The following is a 21,727-nucleotide window of genomic DNA, read 5'->3' as shown; positions in this document are numbered from 1 at the left end:
CACTATGCTATCGTGCTGCCCACAGCAATGAAGTAAGTTCATTTGGTGTAGCATATATAATTAAATTATTTTGGGTTTGTAAAATCTTGCTAACTTTAGCTTCAGCTTGATACCTTTATTGTAATGGTCCCTTTTGAGTCTGCTAAGAATCCATGAACCTTTGGACTGAATTTTGCCAATCCTGGCATTGATTCTTGTATGAACTTCTATCCTGAGAGTGGTATTTCACCTTCAAATTTATCTTTTAAAAAGATGGTACCCACTTCATTTTAAGGAACAATTTAGTGTGCCATCCACCTACCCTGCACGTTTTTTGGTTGTTTGGTGGTGGGGGGGGTGAAACCGACACAGACACAGGAAAAATGTGCAAACTCCACATAGACAGTGGGCTGGGATCGAACCTGTGTTCTCAGCGCTGTAGGCAGCAGTGCTAGTCACCGCCACCTATCCTACCCTACCCTTAATCTTCACTTGAAAGGTTGTCATTTAATTTATTGTCCTGAATTTGAAAGGATCGAGACATAAATGTCTCAATAGATTTTTGTTCGAACTCATCATAGTTTGTTCACTTTTAAATTGAATTGCTGAAGCTGTGGTGCTACAGAGACAGCTGGAATGATTGTTTTAGAATTATTTTCCAATAAACATTTGCAGAATTCCACATGAGGCTGCTACTTCGAAGTGTTAGGAATGAGCAATATAAGTTGGCCCTGTACAAGAACAGTATAAAAGTCGGGATGTTGTTCCCCACGGGTGACATACAGAATAAGGAACATTATTTCACCACTGTCAGAGGCAGACGGGTTTGTGCATGCAAATGGCCTGGTCAAAAGACAAACAAGGCAGCGGTGAAAATAATGCAGGGAAAAATTGTGATGGATATGGACAATTTTGCACTGGACTGCACTGCCTCACTGCGAGTAGGAGAACCAGCTCATAGGCAGGAAGAGGAGAGTGAGGAGACAGCAGCAAAATGGGATTAGAGCAATGCTGGGTGGGGCACTATGGTGGGAGCATAAGGAAGAGTAGGACTCTAGACTGGCTTTAGGTCATCTTCAGAATGATAGCACTGTAAGCAGCCACTTTGGAGGGTCCCTAAACAAAGGGAAAACCTGGAGTGCAGGGGCTCACCCATGTGGCATACACTGGAGTCCTATGAACACAGTGAAGGCTAGCTGCCTGCTGGCTCACCAGCTGAGAAAGCAGGCAGCCACAAGGGAAATAGCACAGGTGAAGGATAGCAGAGATGGACTGGTAACCAAATCATTAAAGGTAATTGAAGAGTTTGAGGCCTTCTACAGGTGTTGTACCCTCCAACAGGGACTCAGAGATAAACAATATTCCTCAATGGACTGGATCTGCCAGTCATGGGGGACGATTAACAGGCTGAGCTGGAAGCACCAATAGAACTGGGAGAGGTCATGGAGAGTATCAACTCCATGCAGGTGGGGAAAGCCTGGACCCGATGGGTGCCTGGCAGACTTCTACGAAGAATTTGCGCCGGCTCCCACCCTACACCTACGGGAGATGTTCGCAGACTCAGAATGGGAGGAGCATCCTGCTTCCAACATGACCACAGGCCACCATGTCGCTAATACCCAAAAAAGACAGACTCAACAGAATGCAGATCATACAGACCCATTTCACTGATTAACATAGATGTGAAAATAATTGCATAAGTCCTGGCCAAGAGACTGGAGAACTGTGTACCAGAGGTGGTACCAGAGGTGGTCACAGAGGACAAGACGGGTTTTGTTAAGGGCAGGCAGCTAACTGCGAACATCAGACAGCTGCTGAATGAAATAATATCCCCATTCAGAGAGAGAACACCAGACATGATCATCTCCCAGGCTGAAGAAAAAGCCTTTGACAGAGTTGAATGGAAGTACTTCATTGAGGTACTAGAACGGTTTGGACTAGGGATAGGGTGGAACCCCTGTACAATGCCCCCAAGGCAAGCACTCTGACCAATACTACCAGCTCTGAATACTTCCAGTTGCATAGAGGCACAAGGCAGGATGCATACTGTCAACGCTCGTTTGCCCAGGCAATTGAGCCGCTGGCTATCGCCCTGCGAGACGCGAGAGGCTGGAGGGGAATCTGAAGAGGAGGCAGAGAGCTCAGAGTCTCATTCTATGCAGATGACCTGCTCCTCTTCATCTTGGATTCACAAAACGGCATGAACAAAATCACGAAGCATCTGGGAGAGTTTGGAGCCTTCTCGGGATACAAACACAAATTGGGCAAAGGCAAAGTTTTCCTGGTGAACCTGAGAGGGGGGGGGGGGGGGGGGAAGAGCAGAGCTGGAGGGTCTACCATTTAAAATAGTCCAAAACAAATTCTGCTACATGGCGGTAAGAGTGAGGGGATTGGTGATGGAACCAGACACAGAATGGGTGAAGTTGGAAGAGTGTCCCTGCACGGGAATGACCCTCTGGGCCCTCGCTTTCACAGTGCTCCCATCCCCGCCGCCAAAACACTCAATCAGCCGGGTGTAGTAGCAGCTTTGTGAACCTGGAATCAGATCAGGCAGCATTTCGATCTGACTGCGGTGTCCACCATGGCCTCCATGTGCGGCAACCTCAGGTTTCCACCTTTAAGAGATGGAGAGGGGAGCGGGGGTGGGGGGAGGGCACTGACAGGTAGGGACTTTTACACAGGAGATAGACTGCTGACTGACGGAGAGACTGGAACTACGGAACGAACAGCAACTCCGACATTTGCAAATCAAAAGTGTTCTCCACAAGAAGACGACAGGGCAGCAGGGTAGCATGGTGGTTAGCATAAATGCTTCACAGCTCCAGGGTCCCAGGTTCGATTCCCGGCTGGGTCACTGTCTGTGTGGAGTCTGCACGTCCTCCCCCTGTGTGTGTGGGTTTCCTCCGGGTGCTCCGGTTTCCTCCCACAGTCCAAAGATGTGCGGGTTAGGTGGATTGGCCATGCTAAATTGCCCGTAGTGTCCTAATAAAAGTAAGGTTAAGGGGGGGGGGTTGTTGGGTTACGGGTATAGGGTGGACACGTGGGTTTGAGTAGGGTGATCATGGCTCGGCACAACATTGAGGGCCGAAGGGCCTGTTCTGTGCTGTACTGTTCTATGTTCTAAGCTATCCACGGGCCCGAGAGACACAATGTTGGAGGAGTTAATGGACATGGACAGTCTGGGGAAGGGGATCTGCAGAGAAATATATGGACGACTTTTCGCGAGGACACACTCCACACTTGATGAAACGGGAGAAATGGGAGGATGTGCAAGGGACAGAAGTAGGGTGGGGACTCTGGAACGAAGCACTGAACAAGGCCAACTTCACCTCCTCCTGTACAAGGCTCAGCCTCATGCAGCTAAAGGTGGTGCACAGTGCACCTAACCAGAACCCAAAAGAACAGATTTTTCTCGGAGGTGGAAGATAAATGTGAACAGTGCCAGCGGAGCCCGACCAACTGCGTCGACATGTTCTGGGCCTGCCCCAGTCTTGTCAATTTCTGGATGGGCTTCTTCAAGGCAATGTCAAGATTGTGGGGTTGAGGGTGGAGCCGTGCCCGAGAGTGGCAGTCATTTAGGTATCCTGCCTTTGCTTCTCTAATCGCTTTCCGGAGAACCTCGCTCGGCTGGTGATCAGTAGCACCACCCACTGTTGCAAACTGGCTGGCAGACCTATCGGAATTTCTACACCTGGAGAAGATCAAGTACACCATCAGAGGGTCTGAAGATGGCTTCCACGGGCAGCACAGTGGCGTAGTGGATTAGTCTTGCTGCCTCACGGCGCCAATGCCTTAGGTACGATCCTGGCTCTGGGTCACTGTCCGTGTGGAGTTTGCACATTCTCCCCGTGTTTGTGTGTGTCTCACTCCCACAACCCAAAGATGTGCAGGGTAGGTAGATTGGCCACGCTAAATTGCCCCTTAATTGGAAAAAATGAATTGTGTACTCTGTATTTTTTTTTAAATGATGGCTTCCACAAGGCTTGGGGCCATTCACCAACCTGTTGCAAGATCTGTTTGAAGCCAACAACTGATAGAGCGGGCTGGGGGTTGGGGGGACGCACAGGAGCCAACGGGACTACAGAAAGCTGACAGGAACTGGAGGGGGGGGCAATGGGGGTGGGATGTGGGGAAAGAGGCACAGAAGAAAGACCAAATGTGGGCAATTTCAACTTTGAAAGAAGGTAAATTTTCACAGATATATATCTACTTCAGACCAAACTATTACAGTAGAACTAGACCTTTAGAAACTGACACCATGGAGGCCATTTGGCCCATTCTGTCTACATCCAGCCTATTCCCACTTCTCATTTTGTAGGCTACAGCACTTCCAGTACATGTTTTGAGTACTATTTGAATGTTATGAAGGTAATTGTCTCTATTATGCCTCTAAGGCATGGTGGCACAGTGGTTAACACTGCTGCCTCACAGTTCCAGGGACCCGTGTTCAATTCCAGCCTCAGGTGACTGTTTGTGTGGATTTTGCACTTTCTCCCCGTGTGTACGTGGGTTTCCTCTGGGTGCTCCGGTTTCCTCCCACAGCCCAAAGATGTGCAGGCTAGGTGGATTGGCCATGATAAATTGCCCTTAGTGTCCAAAAAGGTTGGGTGGGGTTACTGGGTTATGGGGAAAGAGGGGAGGTGTGGACTTAAGTAGGGTGCTCTTTTCCTTCTGCACTGTAAATTCTATGATTCTATGAATTTGAGCAGTGTGTTCCAAACCCCCTGCACCCTTTAGATGAAAGAATTTCTGCTTGAGTCTGCTCTAAACCACCCGTCCCAAACCTGTGCCTCATGGTTATGAATCCCTCAAACAAGAGTAATCGAACCTTCCTCTTCACTATATTAGACGCCTCATCATTTTATACACAGCAATTAGACCTCCTCCTTTGATCCAAACAAAATCTTAGTTGAGTAAGGTTTGGATAGATTAAAATTCTCCATTCTGGGTGACATCCTTGTAAGTCTCCCCTTTAACCTTCTCTAGTGGAATTGTATGTTTCCTATAGGGTGGCGTAACTTGTTATATACAGTTCCAGCACAGCCTCCCAGTTCTTATTCTCTGCCTGGCTAATAAAAATAACTACAATTAAGGGTAGGTGATGCCCAGTACTGTCACCGGACTAGTAATCTAATGACCCAAGCTAATGCGCTGTGGACCTGTGTTCAAAATTTGAGTCTCATAAAAGACTGGAATTAAAGGCCCATTAGGCTCATTAATGTCCTTTCAGGAGGGAAATCTGCCATACGTGCCCTGTCTGGCCCAGCATGTAACTCCAGACCACCAACAATTGGGTTGATTCTCAAATGTCCTCTGAAATGGTCCAGCCAGCAATTCCCACATCCAATCAATTAAAACAAAATCCTGTATTCTGCCTCTCCAGCCACCTTCAAACATTTGTGGACAACAAGGTTCCTCCATGCTTCTCTGAATCCTACAGTTTATTGTATATTTCCTTGTCTTGTTAGCTGTAATGGATTACTTCCATACATCTCTGGATTGAATTCCATTTGCAATGTTCCATCTACCTGACGAGCTTACAGCTTTCTTTACAACTGTGGGGAAAGTTTTTTTGTTGTTAGTAAATTCCTTGATCATGCGTGCTATATTATATCTAAAAAATTAAATTTTAAAATTAATTAGCGCATGTGAGCATTGCTGGCTGCGCCAGCATTTGTTGCCCATCCCTAATTACCCCTGAGCAGCTGGTGGTGGGCTGCCTTCTTGACCTGCAGTCTACTTTGGCCAGATTCTGCCTTATTTTGTTCAAATTTACTCAGCCCCAATCTAAAACCTTTTTTTGCAACTTGTCTATTTTGTTATGGGAGCGGCGGTTTCAGAACCCCAAAATGTATCATGGAGTAACCAACCTCTCCCTTTAATGTATTGTTGCTTTTGAAGCACACGGCTTGGTCTCCAAGTGTGGTATTACAATAATGGACACGTGGGTTTTCAAACACAAAACAAAATGTTTATTCCATGAATTCAATTTAACCTTTTAAAATAAACATTGGATCACTTACCACCCCTTACTTCAAAGATAACCCCGAAAATAATAAATAATCCCTCAAAATGTTCCTTCAAACCGCCAAAAGACTTAACACCTTTAAACAGAAACACATCAGGTTAAAGACCTATTATGAGTTTAAATCACCCAAATGATTCAGAGATAGTCTTTCCTGGCAGAGATCACAGCAGATCCAGCTCACTGCAAACACAGACACACCCAAGTTCTTTTCCTTCATGCAGCTCTCAGCAAACCAGCCAGGCACTTTACAGCTGCTCTCTCAAACTGAAACTAAATGCAGAAGTGAGCTCAACTCAGCTACCCCCACCCTCTGACATCACTTCAGTAATATGAGCTGCTCAATTTCTTAAAGGTACATTGCTTAAACGTCCATTTCTTAAAGGTACTCTCATATGACAATTTCTTTGAACATAACAAATTTAAATTGAACCATGTTGCGGTTGCTATCACTAAAATGTCCCCCACCAATACATCAACCACATGTCAGGCTTTGTTCCCCAGAATTAGGTGCAGCACTGCACCATCCCTTGTTGGATCCTTGATATATTGAGCTAAAAAGTTCTCCTGTATACATTTTAAGAACTCTATTCTATCTAAGCCCTTAACATGATGGTAACCCAATTAATTTTGGGAAAGTTGAAATCACCTAATATAAGTACCCTTATTATCTTGATACCCCTCCGTGCAAATTGCACAGATATTTGCTCCTCAATTTCCCACTGACTACCTGGGGATATATAATAAACACCTAGCAACGTAGCTGTCTTTTTTTTATTCCTGAGCTCTACTCACAAAGCTTCATTTGATGCCTCCTCCAAGATACCATCTCTCCTTACTGCAGTGACTGCCTCCTTAACTAATAATTCAATGCCTCCTTCTCTTTTACCCCCTCCTCTGAAAATTCTATATCCCGGGATGTTGAGCTGCCAATCCTGCCCCTCACCATGTCTCTGTGATAGCTATTATTTCATAATTACATGTGTCAATCATCACCCTTAACTCATCCGTTTTACCTTTAATATTCCTGGCATTAAAGTAGAGACCATCCAACCTTGTCTTAGTTTCGTGAAACTTACTACTGCTGTATTCCCTCTGACCTGATTGCTTTTCTATTTTTTATGGTGCTCCTAACCTACTATCAGTCTGCATCCCCTCCCCCTGCCCAACAAGTTTAAACTCTTCCCAACAGCAATAGCCAACCCGCCAGCAAGGATGTTAGTCCTGTTCTGGTTTAGATGTAGACCATCCGTAGAAGGTCCCACCTTCCCCCAAAACGGTCCCAATAGTCCAGGAATCTAAAACCCTCCCTCCTGAAACAACTCTTACGCCACGCATTCACCTGTGCTATTCTCCTATTCCTGTACTCACTAGCAGGCAGCACTGAGACTAATCCAGAGATTACAACTCAAGAGGTCCTTCTCTTTAGTCTATTGCCTAACTCCCTGAATTCTTGATGCAAGACCTCATCCCTCTTTCTACTTATGTCATTGATACCAACATGTACCATGACCTCTGCCTTATCATCCTCCCCTTTCAGGATGCCCTGCAGCCATTCAGTGACTTCCCGGACCCTGGCACCAGGGAGGCTACAAGCCATCCTGGAGTCTTTTTCACGACCACAGAAGCTCTAATCTGTTCGCCTAGCTATGGAGTCCCCTATAACTATTGCTCTTCTGGCTTTGACCCTTCCTCCTGAACAACAAAGCCAAAGCTCTGGCCGCTGCTGTTTTTATCCTCCGATAGGCGAATTTCCCCCCCTAACAGTTTCCAAAGTGGTAGACTTCTTAGAGAGGGGGACAACCACGGGACTTTCCTGCGCTGACTGCCTGCCCTTTCTAGCGGTCACCGACCTGTCTGCCTGCATTTTTGGTGTCACCACGTCTCTATAACTCCTGTCTATGATGCTTTCCGCCATATGAATGCTCTTAAGTGCATCCAACTGCCGCTCTAACTGAACCACACAGTCTCTGAGGAGCTGCTATTGGATACACTTCTTGTAGATGTAGTCACCCGGAATGCTGGAAGGGTCACGGACCTCCCACATCTCACAGTTAGAGCACGGCACCCCGCTGACTGACATTTCTAGCACTAATTAATTAATTACATCAAAATAAATAGTTAATAAATTTAGTACTAATTAATTAAATACGTTAAAATAAACACTTATTAAATTTAAGTTAAAATTAACTCTACGGTCCCTTGTACTAGATTTCTCTGATAAATATTAAATGGTAAATACACTAATCTCCTAGTTACTCCTCCACTTAATTAATTACTCTAGTTATTCAAATTTAGAACAAACAGATTCCAACCAGTCATCAGGTCACAGCTTTACTGTGACATCTCTTTTCTGTTTTTTGGGGGGGAATGTTCAAAGGCCCAAAAGGGTGAAATAAAACTCATAACCATTGAGTGAGATCTGCTTGAATGTAATAAGGCTAAAGCAAGGCCAGTAAAGTTAAAAGCGGTCCAGGAAGGGCCAATAGAACTTAAAATAGATTTCCAAAATATTCAAGAATTAAATAGGGACCAGAGAGCTCCCAGAGCAGGAAAGCAATAGTGAGGGGGATGTCCCACATAGTTGAAGAGCCTGAAGGACAGCAAGTTGATAAACCTGGAAAGGACGAGATTACGAATTACTGGAAGTATGGCTGGTGGAAACCTTCTTTCCAAATTTAAGTAGGGAACCAGGGAGTCCCCAACCAGAGAGGCAGTGAGATACCTCACCGTTGAAAAGCCACAAAGGAGTATAGCTGGAGCTACACTCCCATTTGAGGGTAGAAGGAACTAGTTGGACAAGCACCCACTCTCTAGCCAAAGACCCCGGCTAGGAAACCAAAGATTCGTTTATCTGACAGCTTTATGAGAAATTTGAACAGGAACCAGGAAAGTTCCCAAAACTACATAGAGTGAGGATGATGCCTTACGTAGCTGAAAAGCCACAGGGAGGCACAGTGAGAACTGACCAACCAACAGAGGGTAGTAGGGTACAAAAGGCTATGGAGTGGGCGGCATGGTGATGCAGTTAGCACTGCTGCCTACGGCACTAAGGACCCGGGTTCAATCCCGGCCCTGGGTCACTGTCCGTGTGGCGTTTGCACATTCCCCTCTTGTCTGTGTGGGTTTCACCCCCACAATCCAAAGATGTGCAGGTTAGGTGGATTGACCACACTAAATTGTCCCTTAATTGGAAAAAAAATGAATTGGGTACTCCAAATATATTTTTAAAAAGGCAGTGAAGCATACTACCCAACTAACCAACAAAAAAGATTAGAACCAGATTGGACCCCATACTCATCTACTTGATGCAGAATCGCGAGCAACCTGACAGAGCTGCCCATTGCATTTAAATGACCCCTACCAGCCCACCAGGCTACAGAACAGTAGCCCTATCCGGTTTGGATGCTGGACAGACCACTTCCTGAGTCTTCCTATCATTCAGGTCCCAAAGGTTAGGCCCAGGTTCAGGAGATGGTTACCTGCTTGTTGCAATGCCAACCCCTAGTTTCTCAAAACAGTAATTGGAACACTCCAGGTGTACCTGCACCCAAGCTGGACACTGAACTGGAATCCCTGAAATTCCCATTTAAAAAAAACAAATCTCCTGACAAGCAGTTTGATTACAGTGTCTGGGTTGGGACAATTGAACCCATAGGTTATCAAGGTGGAGAGGGAAGTGCTGAGCTGGATAAGAGCAGCTCACCCACGATCAAAAGACCTGGTCCTCACAGAATGAGATGCCCCGCATTCCGCTTCAGATAGCCAAGAGCAACTTGACCATTATTCACACCCTTTGTGCTAACCACCATATAAACCCCCCAAGTACTGTAGAAGGTATCTAATCAGGATTTTGACAGACACTGAGTTCTGAAAACAATGGCTTTGCTTATGCCTGATCCCTAACAGAGGAAATTCAGAACTCTAACCAAATAGGCGGAGCCACTAAAAACCACATGTGGACTGCAGAACCCAACTTCAAAGGGAGCTATACAGAGGCCATCTGCATTTCCTAACCCAGGGTGGCCAGAAAAAGACAGATGACCTGCTAAGTCAAAAGGCCCAGCAACCTTTCTTTCAATTCATAAGGCTGAGGAATTTAGCAATCTTGGAAACTCAATACTCAATGGAGGTACATCCGTTGTTGGAGACTGGGTAGAGAGGTAGTGGTCATGTAATAAAGGCCTCTGACTTGTTGAACATGTTAATATTGCCTTGCTGAGCTGAATATTTCAGTCTTCTCTTTACCATCTGACTAGCAGCCTCACAGACAAGGAGCTCTGTTCAGATGGAACATCTGGTCGCACCTACACGGCTTCTGTTGCAAATTCTGTACCATCACCAGCAAGACTGATTAATCTCTGTGTATCCAGCTCCTTTTGTGAAGTCAGTGCCACCGGAAAGTAAATTATACGGCATGGTTTCAACCCGTCGACCTCCATGAACTAAAACATCTCAGCCATGATTGAAGGTGGAGCAGACTCGATGGGCTGAATGGCTCCGATGTCTTATGGTCCAAAGCCTCATTTGGACTTTGAATCTGGACTCTGGAATGCACGTGAAACAATATTTATTTTCTCTTGTGGTCTCTGTAATGTAAAACGTTCTTCTCCCTAACCCCTAACTCCCTAACCCTCGAGCGGCCAGATGGCCTACTCCAGCTCCTAGTTCTTATGTTCTTTTACTGTATGAATGTGAGCAGGTGATGTTGTGGCAGTCGTTTCCATGTTTTGAGTGTGTGCACCTAACCTAACTCTTTGAGTTCATTCTACACTGAGTTTGCTATAGGTTTATTAATAGAAAGTTGGATCACACCAAAACTGAGGGGTTGGGAAATATACCACCACTTGAGAAGATGGGAACAAATCAAAACACCTTTATTTTATAAAAGGGTGCTGAGAGGAGAAATTAGTGCTGACTTATAATAACCTTTATTATAATCTTTATTTGTGTCAAAAGTAGGCTTACATTAACATTGCAATGAAGTTACTATGAAAATCCCCTAATCGCCACACTCCGGCACCTGTTCAGGTACATGGAGGGATAATTCAGAATGTCCAATTCACCTAACAAGCACGTCTTTCGGGAGGGCCAGAGACACAAACAGGCCAGGATCTCACAACTAAAACTGCTGGGGTGAGTGGCTCAGGAGAATTCACAGCAGGACAAAGCAGTGGTGGTAAGAGCTCCAGGACCTCTGATGAACAACCCATACAGAAATGTGTCATTGAATGACAAAGCAAGTGACATGGTGGGGACCAAGCAGGCTCACCTGTCGCATAAAAGGTAAGCAAAAATGGTGGGTCACGAAGTTCGGGCGACGTGGATCGTGAAGGTTGGCCAGCATGAGAAGTAAAGATCAGGCGGCATGGATTGCGAAGATCGGCCGACGTGGGTCGCGATGATCTGCCGGCATGTGTCGCGAAGGTTGGCCAGCATAGGTCGCGAAGGTCTGGCGGCATGGGTCGCGACGGCCAGCCGGCATGAATCCTGAAAGTTGACCAGTTGGTAAGAATGGATCCCTGGAAAAAAAGTTTGAAAACACTGGCTTATAAGGCTACTTCAGAGACATGCTCATTTCAACCACATTGATGCAGAATTGGATTTGCAGATAGACGACATCTTGCTGGTAAGAATGGCATTAATGAAGTATTCTGGGGTTTTAATGCCAATTCAACAGGTTTGTGGTCACGTTTTGCTGATACCAAGATTATTTCCAGTATTGTTTAAAAAAAACTGAATTCAAATTCTCAAACTGCCTTGCGAAATTGGAGCTCATGCTCCCCCGGGTTATTAGTATTGAAATATAACTATGACTCTATTTCTTAATATATTTGCGGTTAGGGAGTCAGTGTTATCTTCTGTTAACTAACATTTATACTGTATATTGCTTTTAACATTCAAAAAACTCCCATGATGTTTCACAGAAGCATAATCAGACAAAAATTGAAAAATGGGTCAAAGTAAGTAAATATTAGGAGTTATGACAAGTTTTAAGGAGGGTCTTTAAATGGTGAAGAGTTACAGGGATTGAATGTCAGCAAAGCGAATGTTAGATACATAATGTGTCAGATTTAGAGGAATGCATTATTCCTCGCAACTTGAAGCTGTGTGGAATATTACTTAAGAATACAATAGGAGCTGGAGTTAGCCATTCAGCCCTTTGAGCCTGCTCCAGTATTTGGTAAGATCATGGTAATCTTCCTCAACTCTAACTTCCTGCACCATTTCCACAGATCATGGGCGAAATTCACCGAAGTCCATCGTGACGCCCTTGACCGGTGTGCAAAAACGGCGCTGGTGACTCAGGCGTCGTGGCACGCTTATCAGCCCGAAATCTCCCGTCCAGAAAGGGCCAGCAGCGGAGTGACGCTGTACGCGTCAGTTTCACCCGCTGTGGAAGTGGCGCGTCGGTTGACGTCGGGCGACATCATCAATGCCGCCCGGCGAAACATGATATAAATAGCGCCCCCACCCCCCCCACCCCCCCCACCCCAACCCCCCACCCCCACCCCAACCACTCCCCCCCACCCCAACCACCCCCCACCCCCCCTACCCCCACCCCCCCAACCCCCACTCCCCCCACCCCCACCCAACCCCCCCCCCCACCCCCCCTCCCCCAACCCCCACCCCCCCCACCCCAACCAACCCCCCTCCCACCCCTACCCCCCGGCACTCGATGTAAGTGATTTCACTCTCTCTCTTCACAAACCCCCCCGGCACTCAAAGTAGGTAATTTATCTTTCTCCCCGGCCTGTCACCCACCTCCAAGCTGAACGGCGTCAACCATCATCAATGGTTGACGCCGTTATAAACCTTAAATCACTTTGTGCCAAAAGACCTCTATCATATATATATATAACCACATAATCCCTACAGTGTAGAAGGAGACCATACAGCCCATCGACTCTACACTGACCCTCTGAAAGATCACCCTATCTAGACCCACTGCCCTTCCCTGTAACCCCACCGAAACTTAGGGACAATTTAACATGGCCAATCCATGTAACGTGCACATCTTTGGACTGTGGGAGGAAACCCGAGAAACCCACTCAGACAGGGGGAGAACCTACAAACTCCAATCAGTCACCCAAGGCTGGATTTGTACCTAGGTCCCTGACGCTATGAGTCAGCAGTGCTAACCACTGTGCCACCATGTCACCCTATCGCTCAAACATAATCAATAATCACAGCTCTCCAAGATAGAGAATTCCAAAGAATCACAAGCCTTTGTGTGAAAGCAGTTTATCCTCAAATCAGTCTGAAATGGTTGATCTCTTATTCTGAGATTGTGGTCACTGGTTCTAAACTTTCCAGATAGGGAACATCCTCCCAGCCTCAATTCTTCTAGATTTTAGGGTGTGTAGGCCTAGTCTACTCACTCTGTCCTGAGTAAAATCCCCACATCCCAGGAGTCAGTCTAGAGGACATTAGTTACACTCCATCTGAGCCAAGTGGCTGTTTAGCACAGGGCTAAATCGCTGGCTTTTAAAGCAGACCAAGCAAGCCAGCAGCACGGTTCGATTCCCGTAACAGCCTCTCCGAACAGGCGCCGGAATGTGGCGACTAGGGGTTTTTCACAGTAACTTCATTTGAAGCCTACTCGTGACAATAAGCGATTTTCATTTCATTACAGGGTGTATGTACCCTAACTTTGTTAAAGAGACCAAAACTGGACAGTACAGGTGTGATCTAACCAAGGCCTGATATAATTGGACTAAGATTTAATTACACCTGCTCTCCAATTCCTTTGCAATAAAGGCCCACATACTATTTGTGTTCCTAACTGCTTCTGTACCAGCATGTTAATTTTCTGGGATTCAGAGACAAGACACTCAGATCCCTTTGCATACCAACATTTCTTATCCCCTCTTCATAAACAAAATATTATGCATTTCTATTTTCAAACTTAAGTGGATAACCTCACACTTCCCCAAATTATATTCCATTTTCTGTGTTCTTTGCCCACTCAGTCTATATCCTTTGCAGTCTCTTTATGTTGTCCTCGTGGCTTACTTTCCCACCTAACTTTGTATTATCAGCAAACTTGGATATATTACGCTCAGTCCCCTCATCTAGGTAATTGAAATGAAAAATGAATGAAATGAAAATCGCTTATTGTCACGAGTAGGCTTCAAATGAAGTTACTGTGAAAAGCCCCTAGTCGCCACATTCTGGCGCCTGTTCGGGGAGGCTGTTACGGGAATCGAACTGTGCTGCTGGCCTGGTTGGTCTGCTTTCAAAGCCAGCGAATTAGCCCTGTGCTAAACAGCCAGCCCTGTGCTAAACAGTCTTGACATAGATTATAGAATTTACAATGCAGAAGGAGGCCTTCAGCCCATCGAGTCCGCACCGTCCTTGGAAAGAGCACCCCACTCAAGCCCACTCCGCTGCCCTATCCCCATAATCCAGTAACCCCACTTAGCCTTTTTTGACACTAAGGGCAATTTAGCATGGCCAATCCACCTAACCTGCACATCTTTGGACTGTGGGAGGACACGGGGAGGACGTGCGGACTCCGCACAGACAGTGACCCAAGCCGGGAATTGAACCTGGTGCCCTGAGCTGTGAAGCAACTGTGCTAACCACTGTGCTACCGTGCTGCCCATACTGTAGTTCAGGCAATGATCCTTGCAGTACTTCATTGGTTACATTCTGCCACTTGAAAATGTTACTTCCTGTTTTCTGTTCATTAACCTATCCCTGGATGTGCTAATATATCACCCTCAACCTCATGATTTTTAATTTTGGGTAATAACTTCTAATGTGGCACTTTATTAAATGTTTTTCTAAAATCCAAAGATACTACATCCACTGATTTTCCCCCCTTATCATAGAATCCCTACAGTGCAGAAAGGGGCCATTCGGCCCATTGAGCCTGGCCCTACTCTCCAATAAAACATCAAACCTAGGCCCATGCCCCCATCCTATCTTCGCAACCCCACCTAAATTTTGGACACTAAGGGGCCATTTAGCATGGCCAATCCACCCTACCCTATCTACTAGTTATATCCTCAAAAATCTCCCTCACAGATTTGTTTTTATTTTCATAAATCCATTTGGTCTGTGCGTAATTGTATTACGATTTCCCAAGTGCCCTGTTATAACATTCCCAATAGTAGTGTTTTCCTACCACTGATGTCAGGCTAACGGTTTCTAGTTCCTCTTTTTTATTTCCCTCTTTTCTTGAGTCGTGGGATTGGGGTTACATTTGCTACCTTGCATTCCTGGGGTTTTCTAGAAGCTCAGGGATTCTGAAAGATCAACGCATCCTCCTCTTCGGATTTTTCAGTTCCAAAGGATTTTTGGGGGTAATGTTCAGATCTGGTCCGCTGCAGGAATCGTCGCAGTGTGGGACTGACAAATTAAAAAAAAAATTTTTTATTGAAATTTTTACAAAATATAAACATCTCAACTCTATTAACAAAACAACCGCGGTAGAACCCCAAGAACAATACCCACCCAACTTCAAAAGCAACTACAAACAAAAGAAAAAAACAAAAGAACACCCAAACAACAAAAGGGGAAGAGATAACACCCGCCACATGGGACTGACAATTTAAAAGACACAAAAAGGTCAGTTGACCTCGGGAGGGAATTTCCAGCTCGGGCAGGTGGGACTGGAAAATCCCATTCATTGACTTTTAAAACCTTTCATGCCTCTAATACTTTATTTACTAATTTCTCTAAATTTCTCTCACTTGGTTCCCTACAATTCCTGTAATACCTTGTGTCTCCTTCGAAAAAGGTATTCGAAAAAGGGAAAAGGGTGGCACGGTAGCACTGTGGTTAGCACTGCTGCTTCACAGCGCCAGGGACCTGGGTTTGATTCCAGCTTGGGTCACTGTCTGTGCAGAGTCTACACGTTCTATCCGTGTCTGCGTAGGTTTCCTCCGGGTGCTCCGGTTTCCTCCCACAAGTCCCGAAAGACGTGCTGTTAGGTGAATTGGACATTCTGAATTCTCCCTCAGTGTACCCGAACAGACGCCGGAATGTGACGACTAGGGGATTTTCACAGTAACTTCATTGCAGTGTTAATGTAAGCCTACCTGTGACAATAATAAAGATTATTGTTATTATTTCTTCAATGTCTCTGCCATTTCCTATTCCCATTATAATTTCATGAGTGGTACAGTGGTTAGCACTGCTGCCCCACAGCGCCAGTGACTCGGGTTCAATTCCGGCTATGAGTGACTGTGTGGAGTTTACACATTTTCCCCATGTCTATGTGGATTCCCTCTGGGTTCTCCGGTTTCCTCCCACAGTCCAAAGATGTGCTAGTTAGGTGGATTGGCCATGCTAAATTGCCCCTTGGTGTCCAAAGATGCGCAGGTTATGTGGGGTGATGGGGATAGGGTGGGGGAGTGGGCCTAGATAGGGTGCTCATTCGGAGGGTCAGTGCAGACTCGGTGGGCTGAATGGCCTCTTTCGACACTGTAGGGATTCTGTGGACGTCTCCCATCACTTTATTTTCACTTTCCATTCCTCATACGTATCATTCTTTTGACAACATTATAAGCCTCTTCCTTTAATCTAATGATAACTTAAAAAAAAATAAACTTAGAGTACCCAATTCATTTTTTCCAATTAAGGGGCAATTTAGCATGGCCAATCCACCTAGCCTGCACATCTTTGGGTTGTGGGGGCAAAACCCACGCAAACACGAGGAGAATGTGCAAACTCCACACGGACAGTGACCCAGAGCCGGGATCGAACCTGGGACCTCGGTGCTGTGAGGCAGCAGGGCTAACCCACTGCGCCACCGTGCTGCCCGCCATCTAATGCTAACTTTAATGTCTCTCATTAGCCATAGTCGCACAGTGTCCCAGGAGGGAATTGATGTACTATTTGTGGCAGAGGTAGAAATTGATTGCATTAGTATACCCGATGTTTAACTGGAAGAAATTGCAGATCATCGATGACTGCGTTGCTGTCAAGCAGAATGATAACACAGAATTATGCAGAGATTGAGAGAAGTGGTGGGGTGGTAGATCTGGATGTTATGAATTGATCTGTGGAACCAGACCTTGTGTGTTTGGATGATTAAAAAACAGTTTCTTGGAATGCTAGCCCGCTGGGCCAGCATTTATTGCTCATCCCTAATTGCCCTTCAGAAGGTTGTGATGAGCTGCCTTCTTAAACCGCTGCAGTCCATGTGATGTAGGTAGAACCACAGTACTGTTATGGAGGGAGTTCCAGGATTTTAACCCAGTGAGTGAAGTAATGGCAATATATTTCCAAGTCAGGATGGTGTATGTCTTGGAGGGGAATTGCCAGGTGCTGGTATTCCCATGTGTCTGTTGTCCTTATCCTTCTAGATGGTAATGGTTATGGGTTTGGAAGGTGCTGCCTATGAAGACTTGGTGAATTCCTGCACTGGATGTAGGTAGAGAAAGGATTGGACAAAGGTGGGATGCCAATTGTCTGGGATATGTTTCAAACATTTCCTCTTTCCAGATATATTTGCTACCTGTATTCTCATCATCTAAGTGTTATGCTGAGTGACGTAGGCAACCATGGTCTTCCAAATTTTTTGATCATAGCAACAGTGAATGGTCTCATTGTTGGAGTTCTAGTTAAGCCAATCTTTAATGTCGTCTAGCTACTTCTTTCACTGTCAGTCGCTTGCTCTTCTGTTAATCCTTCAGGTAGTAATCAGGCATTCCAACCCTTCAGCACAGACAACATATGAACTTACAAATTATCATCATAGATTATCATAGAATTTACAGTGCAGAAGGAGGCCATTCGGCCCATCGAGTCTGCACCGGCTCTTGGAAAGAGCACCCTACCCAAGGTCAACACCCTATCCCCATAATCCAGTAACCCCACCCAACACTAAGGGAAACTTTGGACACTAAGGGCAATTTATCATGGCCAATCCACCTAACCTGCACATCTTTGGACTGTGGGAGGAAACCGGAGCACCCGGAGGAAACCCACGCACACACGGGGAGGATGTGCAGACTCCGCACAGACAGTGACCCAAGCCGGAATTGAACCTGGGACCCTGGAGCTGTGAAGCAATTGTGCTATCCACAATGCTACCGTGCTGCCCACGCCCAAATTAGGAGCAGAAGTAGGCCACTCGGATCCTCGAGCCTGCTACGCCATTCAATAAGATCATGGCTGGTCTGCTTGTAACTTCAACCCCACATCTTGTCTACCCGTTAGATAACCTTTCACCCTCTTGTTAAGATTCTATCTAGCTCTGCTTTAAAAATATTCAAAGACTCTGCTTCCACTACCTTTTGTGGAAGAGAATTCCAGAGACCCGGGAACCTCGGAGAGAAGAAAATTCTCCTTATCTCTGTCTTAAATGAGCTCAATGAGTCTTCTTTTGATATGAAAAAGTAGTCTTATTCTGCCTGATGAAAAACCCAACATTCAACAATGTCTATGAATAGAGTAGAGGCGGGTCAGCACGGTGGTGTAGTGGTTAGCACTTCTGCCTATGGTACTGGGGTGTGTTCAATTTTGGCCCCAGGTCACTGTTCATGTGGAGTTTGCACACTCTCCCCGTGTCTGCATGGGTTTCATCCCCACAACCCAAAGATGTGCAGATTGGGTGGATTGGCCACACTAAATTGCCCTTAATTGGAAAAAATTATTGTGTACTCCAAATTTATTTACAAAAATGAATAGAGTATAGATTTGTTTCCTGCACATTCATGCTAGTATCTGAGAGTTTAATGAATGAGAATGTAGTGATTCACTAAATGTAGCTGAGGCTAGAGACACACAGTAACACTTTATGCATTACAATCTCCCATCCGTCCCGACTCGTTCAGTTTTATGTAATTCAGGTTTCATCTGTGTACCAGGTGAGAATTGACAGGCTGTTTGATGTGAGACATCAAATTAAGCTCAATTCCATTATTATCTACCATCCCCAGACACATCTTTTGGCACAAATCATCGTTTGGTTATTGGTTGTAGGTCCTGCCTACTTGGTTCCCCTCCCTACCCCAAAGCAAAGGGACCAATTCTTACAAGCCTACTTCTGCATTAGCTGAGGACCTAACATCAAACTTGACATTTTGTTTGCCTCATTTCTTGCTTGCTTGCAAATGCACCAGTTAGGTTATGGGAGAGCTTCTGTAGCATTTTATAATATTGACTGAACAGCCCTGCACAAGAACACCCATGCACCACACTTGCTATATGATAACATTAAATGTGGATGGTAGCATTGTGGCAATGTTATTTGGACTGGTAATCCGGAGGCCTGGCTGAGTGCTCTGGAGACACGAGTTCATAAGACCATAAGAAATAGGAACAGGAGTAGGCCATTCAGCTCTTTGTGCCTGCTCTGCCATTCAATAAGATCATGGCTGATCTAACACTCTCAAAGTCCACTTTCGTGCCTTATCTCCGTTATCCTTAATTCCCCTACTGATTACAAACCGATCGATGTCAGCTTTGAAAATGTTCAAGGAGTCAGCCTCCACATGAACTGGGGGAATTAAAATTCATCTAATTAATAAACCTGGAATAAAATATGAATCACTTTAATAATGATCATGAAACTACTGATTGTCATAAAAACTGAGCTGGTTCTCTAATATTCTTCAGGGCAGGAAATCTGCCATCCACACCCCATCAGGCCTACGTGCGACTCCAGAGCCCCAGCAATGTGGTTGACTCAACTCACCTCTGAAGTGACCCAGCAATCCACTCATTTGTATCAACACAGGCAAAAAAAGCAGTATGTGCCGTACACCACCACACAGACTGCAGCAGTTCAAGAAGGCAGCTGGCCGCCACCTTTGCAAGGATAATGAGATAGATAGGTTCTTGATTAATAAAGGGATCAGGGATTATGGGGAGAAGGCAGGAGAATGGGGATGAGAAAATATCAGCCATGATTGAATGGTGGAGCAGACTCGATGAGCTGAGTGGCCTAATTCTGCTCCTATGTCTTATGAGGGGATGGGGCAACAAATAGTCAAAAGCTTACATCCCAGAAAGGACAAATTACAACAACCACAACAAAAAATAAATAAATGTTCAAATCTCAAATAACCCAAATCACAAACAAAAAAGTAAATGTCCAAATTTCAAGTCACCATTTGGAATCATGACTCAGGTGGGTCAAGTCTTTCTGCAGTTTTTTTTGGGGCCACTCAATGACGTCAGCCTTGGGCAAAGGGGGGAGGGGCGGTGGTCTGAGCGGCGCATGCGCAGACACGGTCTCCAGGGGCAAGACACCTCAACCGCCATTTGGTTTCGAGGAGCCGAGTGAGAAAGAGAGCGAGAAAGTGAAAGAGAGCCAGCAGCGCCTCCGGATTTGAATAGTCGCCGCTGAACCGGGAAGAAGAAAAATTAAACAAAGGGAGGGTGTATTTGAACGAAAAAGCAGGTTGGCCATGGATAAGAACGAGCTGGTGCAGAAAGCTAAGCTGTCGGAGCAGGCGGAGCGCTACGAGGACATGGCGGCCGCGATGAAGGCGGTCACCGAGTGGGGCGAGGAGCTGTCAAACGAGGAGCGGAACCTGCTCTCGGTCGCCTACAAGAACGTGGTGGGGGCCCGCCGCTCGGCCTGGCGGGTCATCTCCAGCATCGAGCAGAAAACCGGCGAGGGCGGCGGCAGCGAGAAGAAGCTGCATATGGTGAAGGAGTACCGGGAGAAGGTGGAGGCTGAGCTCCGGGAGATCTGCAATGATGTCCTGGTGAGGAGAAAAGGGGGAGGGGGAGATTTACACACACACGTTCAATTTAATCACCCGAAAAGGTGTAAGGAAGGGTTCAAGGAGCACTCCGCTCCCTGACATATTGGAAAGCTGGTCAATTGACCACCCGCTTGCTCCAAAGCGGCTCCTCTTCCTCGCCCCATCACCACCACCATTCAGACACGAGTAACCTGTAGAAAATGGAGGAGAGTACAACCTTTCCACTGCATTGAGCTGCGGTTGTCGGGCGGGGTGGGCGGTTGGAAACGCCAACGTACATCCCAGCCAACACGTCCTTCTCAGCATCCTGTGTGTGTGCTCACGCTGCCGGTCTTTACCCGAAAGAAATAAAATTAAGATTCAATCAGCCGGATGTGAGATTGTCGAGCTGTGGCACATTTCATTCATTTTGGAACGAATTGACTTTTGAAAAAGTAATGGCCCTTTTTTTGATATAAACGCGGCTACGTTTTTTCTCTCTCCCTTGGTATGAAGCAATTTTGTCCCTGCTTACGATTTACCAGATTTATAAACGGGGGGGGGGGGGGGGGGGGCAAGAGAGACATTGGGCAGACTTGGAGATTTGGGGTCGGGTAGGCTGCCATTAAATGGGCAAATTGTCATCCCCATGGGGGAAAAAAAAGAGTGCCTTGCTTTGTTAGCAAGTTGGCGTTAGCTGTGTCTGATGGTACAGGAATGATGAGCTGTGCGAACATTTTCTTGCATATACCCACCCTCGTGCAGGTGACCTCTTCAGAGGTCATTGTAGCTTTGCTCACCACGTTGAAGTGGGTCAGAGGGTGAATTGCTAATTCATTAAAAAATGATTTTAATGTTACCACTTGGGCTTGAGATTAAAAATTTACCCGTTGGAGAGGTTGTAATTCGCCTGTGGCATTTTATTATATTATAAACTGCCATTGACAACTAGAAGGTTAGGGAGAGCATAATACTAATCGAAAGGGCTTACAAAAATGCAAGACGTAACAGATCCAGATGAATGGATAGATAAAACGGTCACAAAGCAGTTTAAAAGAGCTCCTAAACGGGA

At 45.8% G+C, this 21,727-nt stretch overlaps 1 protein-coding gene and 1 long non-coding RNA gene across 2 annotated transcripts in view; one reads left to right on the top strand and one right to left on the bottom strand.

Annotated features, from left to right (window-relative positions):
* Nucleotides 1-11,218: 11,218 nt before the first annotated feature.
* On the bottom strand, nucleotides 11,219-20,971 carry LOC119966133. The gene is made up of 3 exons (XR_005460685.1): nucleotides 20,894-20,971; nucleotides 15,223-15,361; nucleotides 11,219-11,526 (listed from the first exon to the last, which is right to left on the bottom strand). It is a non-coding gene; the product is annotated as an uncharacterized LOC119966133 (long non-coding RNA).
* Nucleotides 20,183-21,727, top strand: part of LOC119966128 (14-3-3 protein beta/alpha-A-like) — a 54,807-nt gene continuing 53,262 nt past the window's right edge. Inside the window, exon 1 of the mRNA XM_038797386.1 lies at nucleotides 20,183-20,676. Within this exon, the coding sequence (XP_038653314.1) occupies nucleotides 20,374-20,676 (303 nt within the window). The 5' untranslated portion in view covers nucleotides 20,183-20,373. The remainder of the gene's footprint in view (nucleotides 20,677-21,727) is intronic.

This window comes from Scyliorhinus canicula, chromosome 1, assembly GCF_902713615.1.
Source record: "Scyliorhinus canicula chromosome 1, sScyCan1.1, whole genome shotgun sequence".
Classification (NCBI taxonomy): Eukaryota; Metazoa; Chordata; class Chondrichthyes; order Carcharhiniformes; family Scyliorhinidae; genus Scyliorhinus; species Scyliorhinus canicula.
Note: the sequence above shows the minus strand (reverse complement) of the source record. Positions and strands in the feature narration are given on the sequence as shown.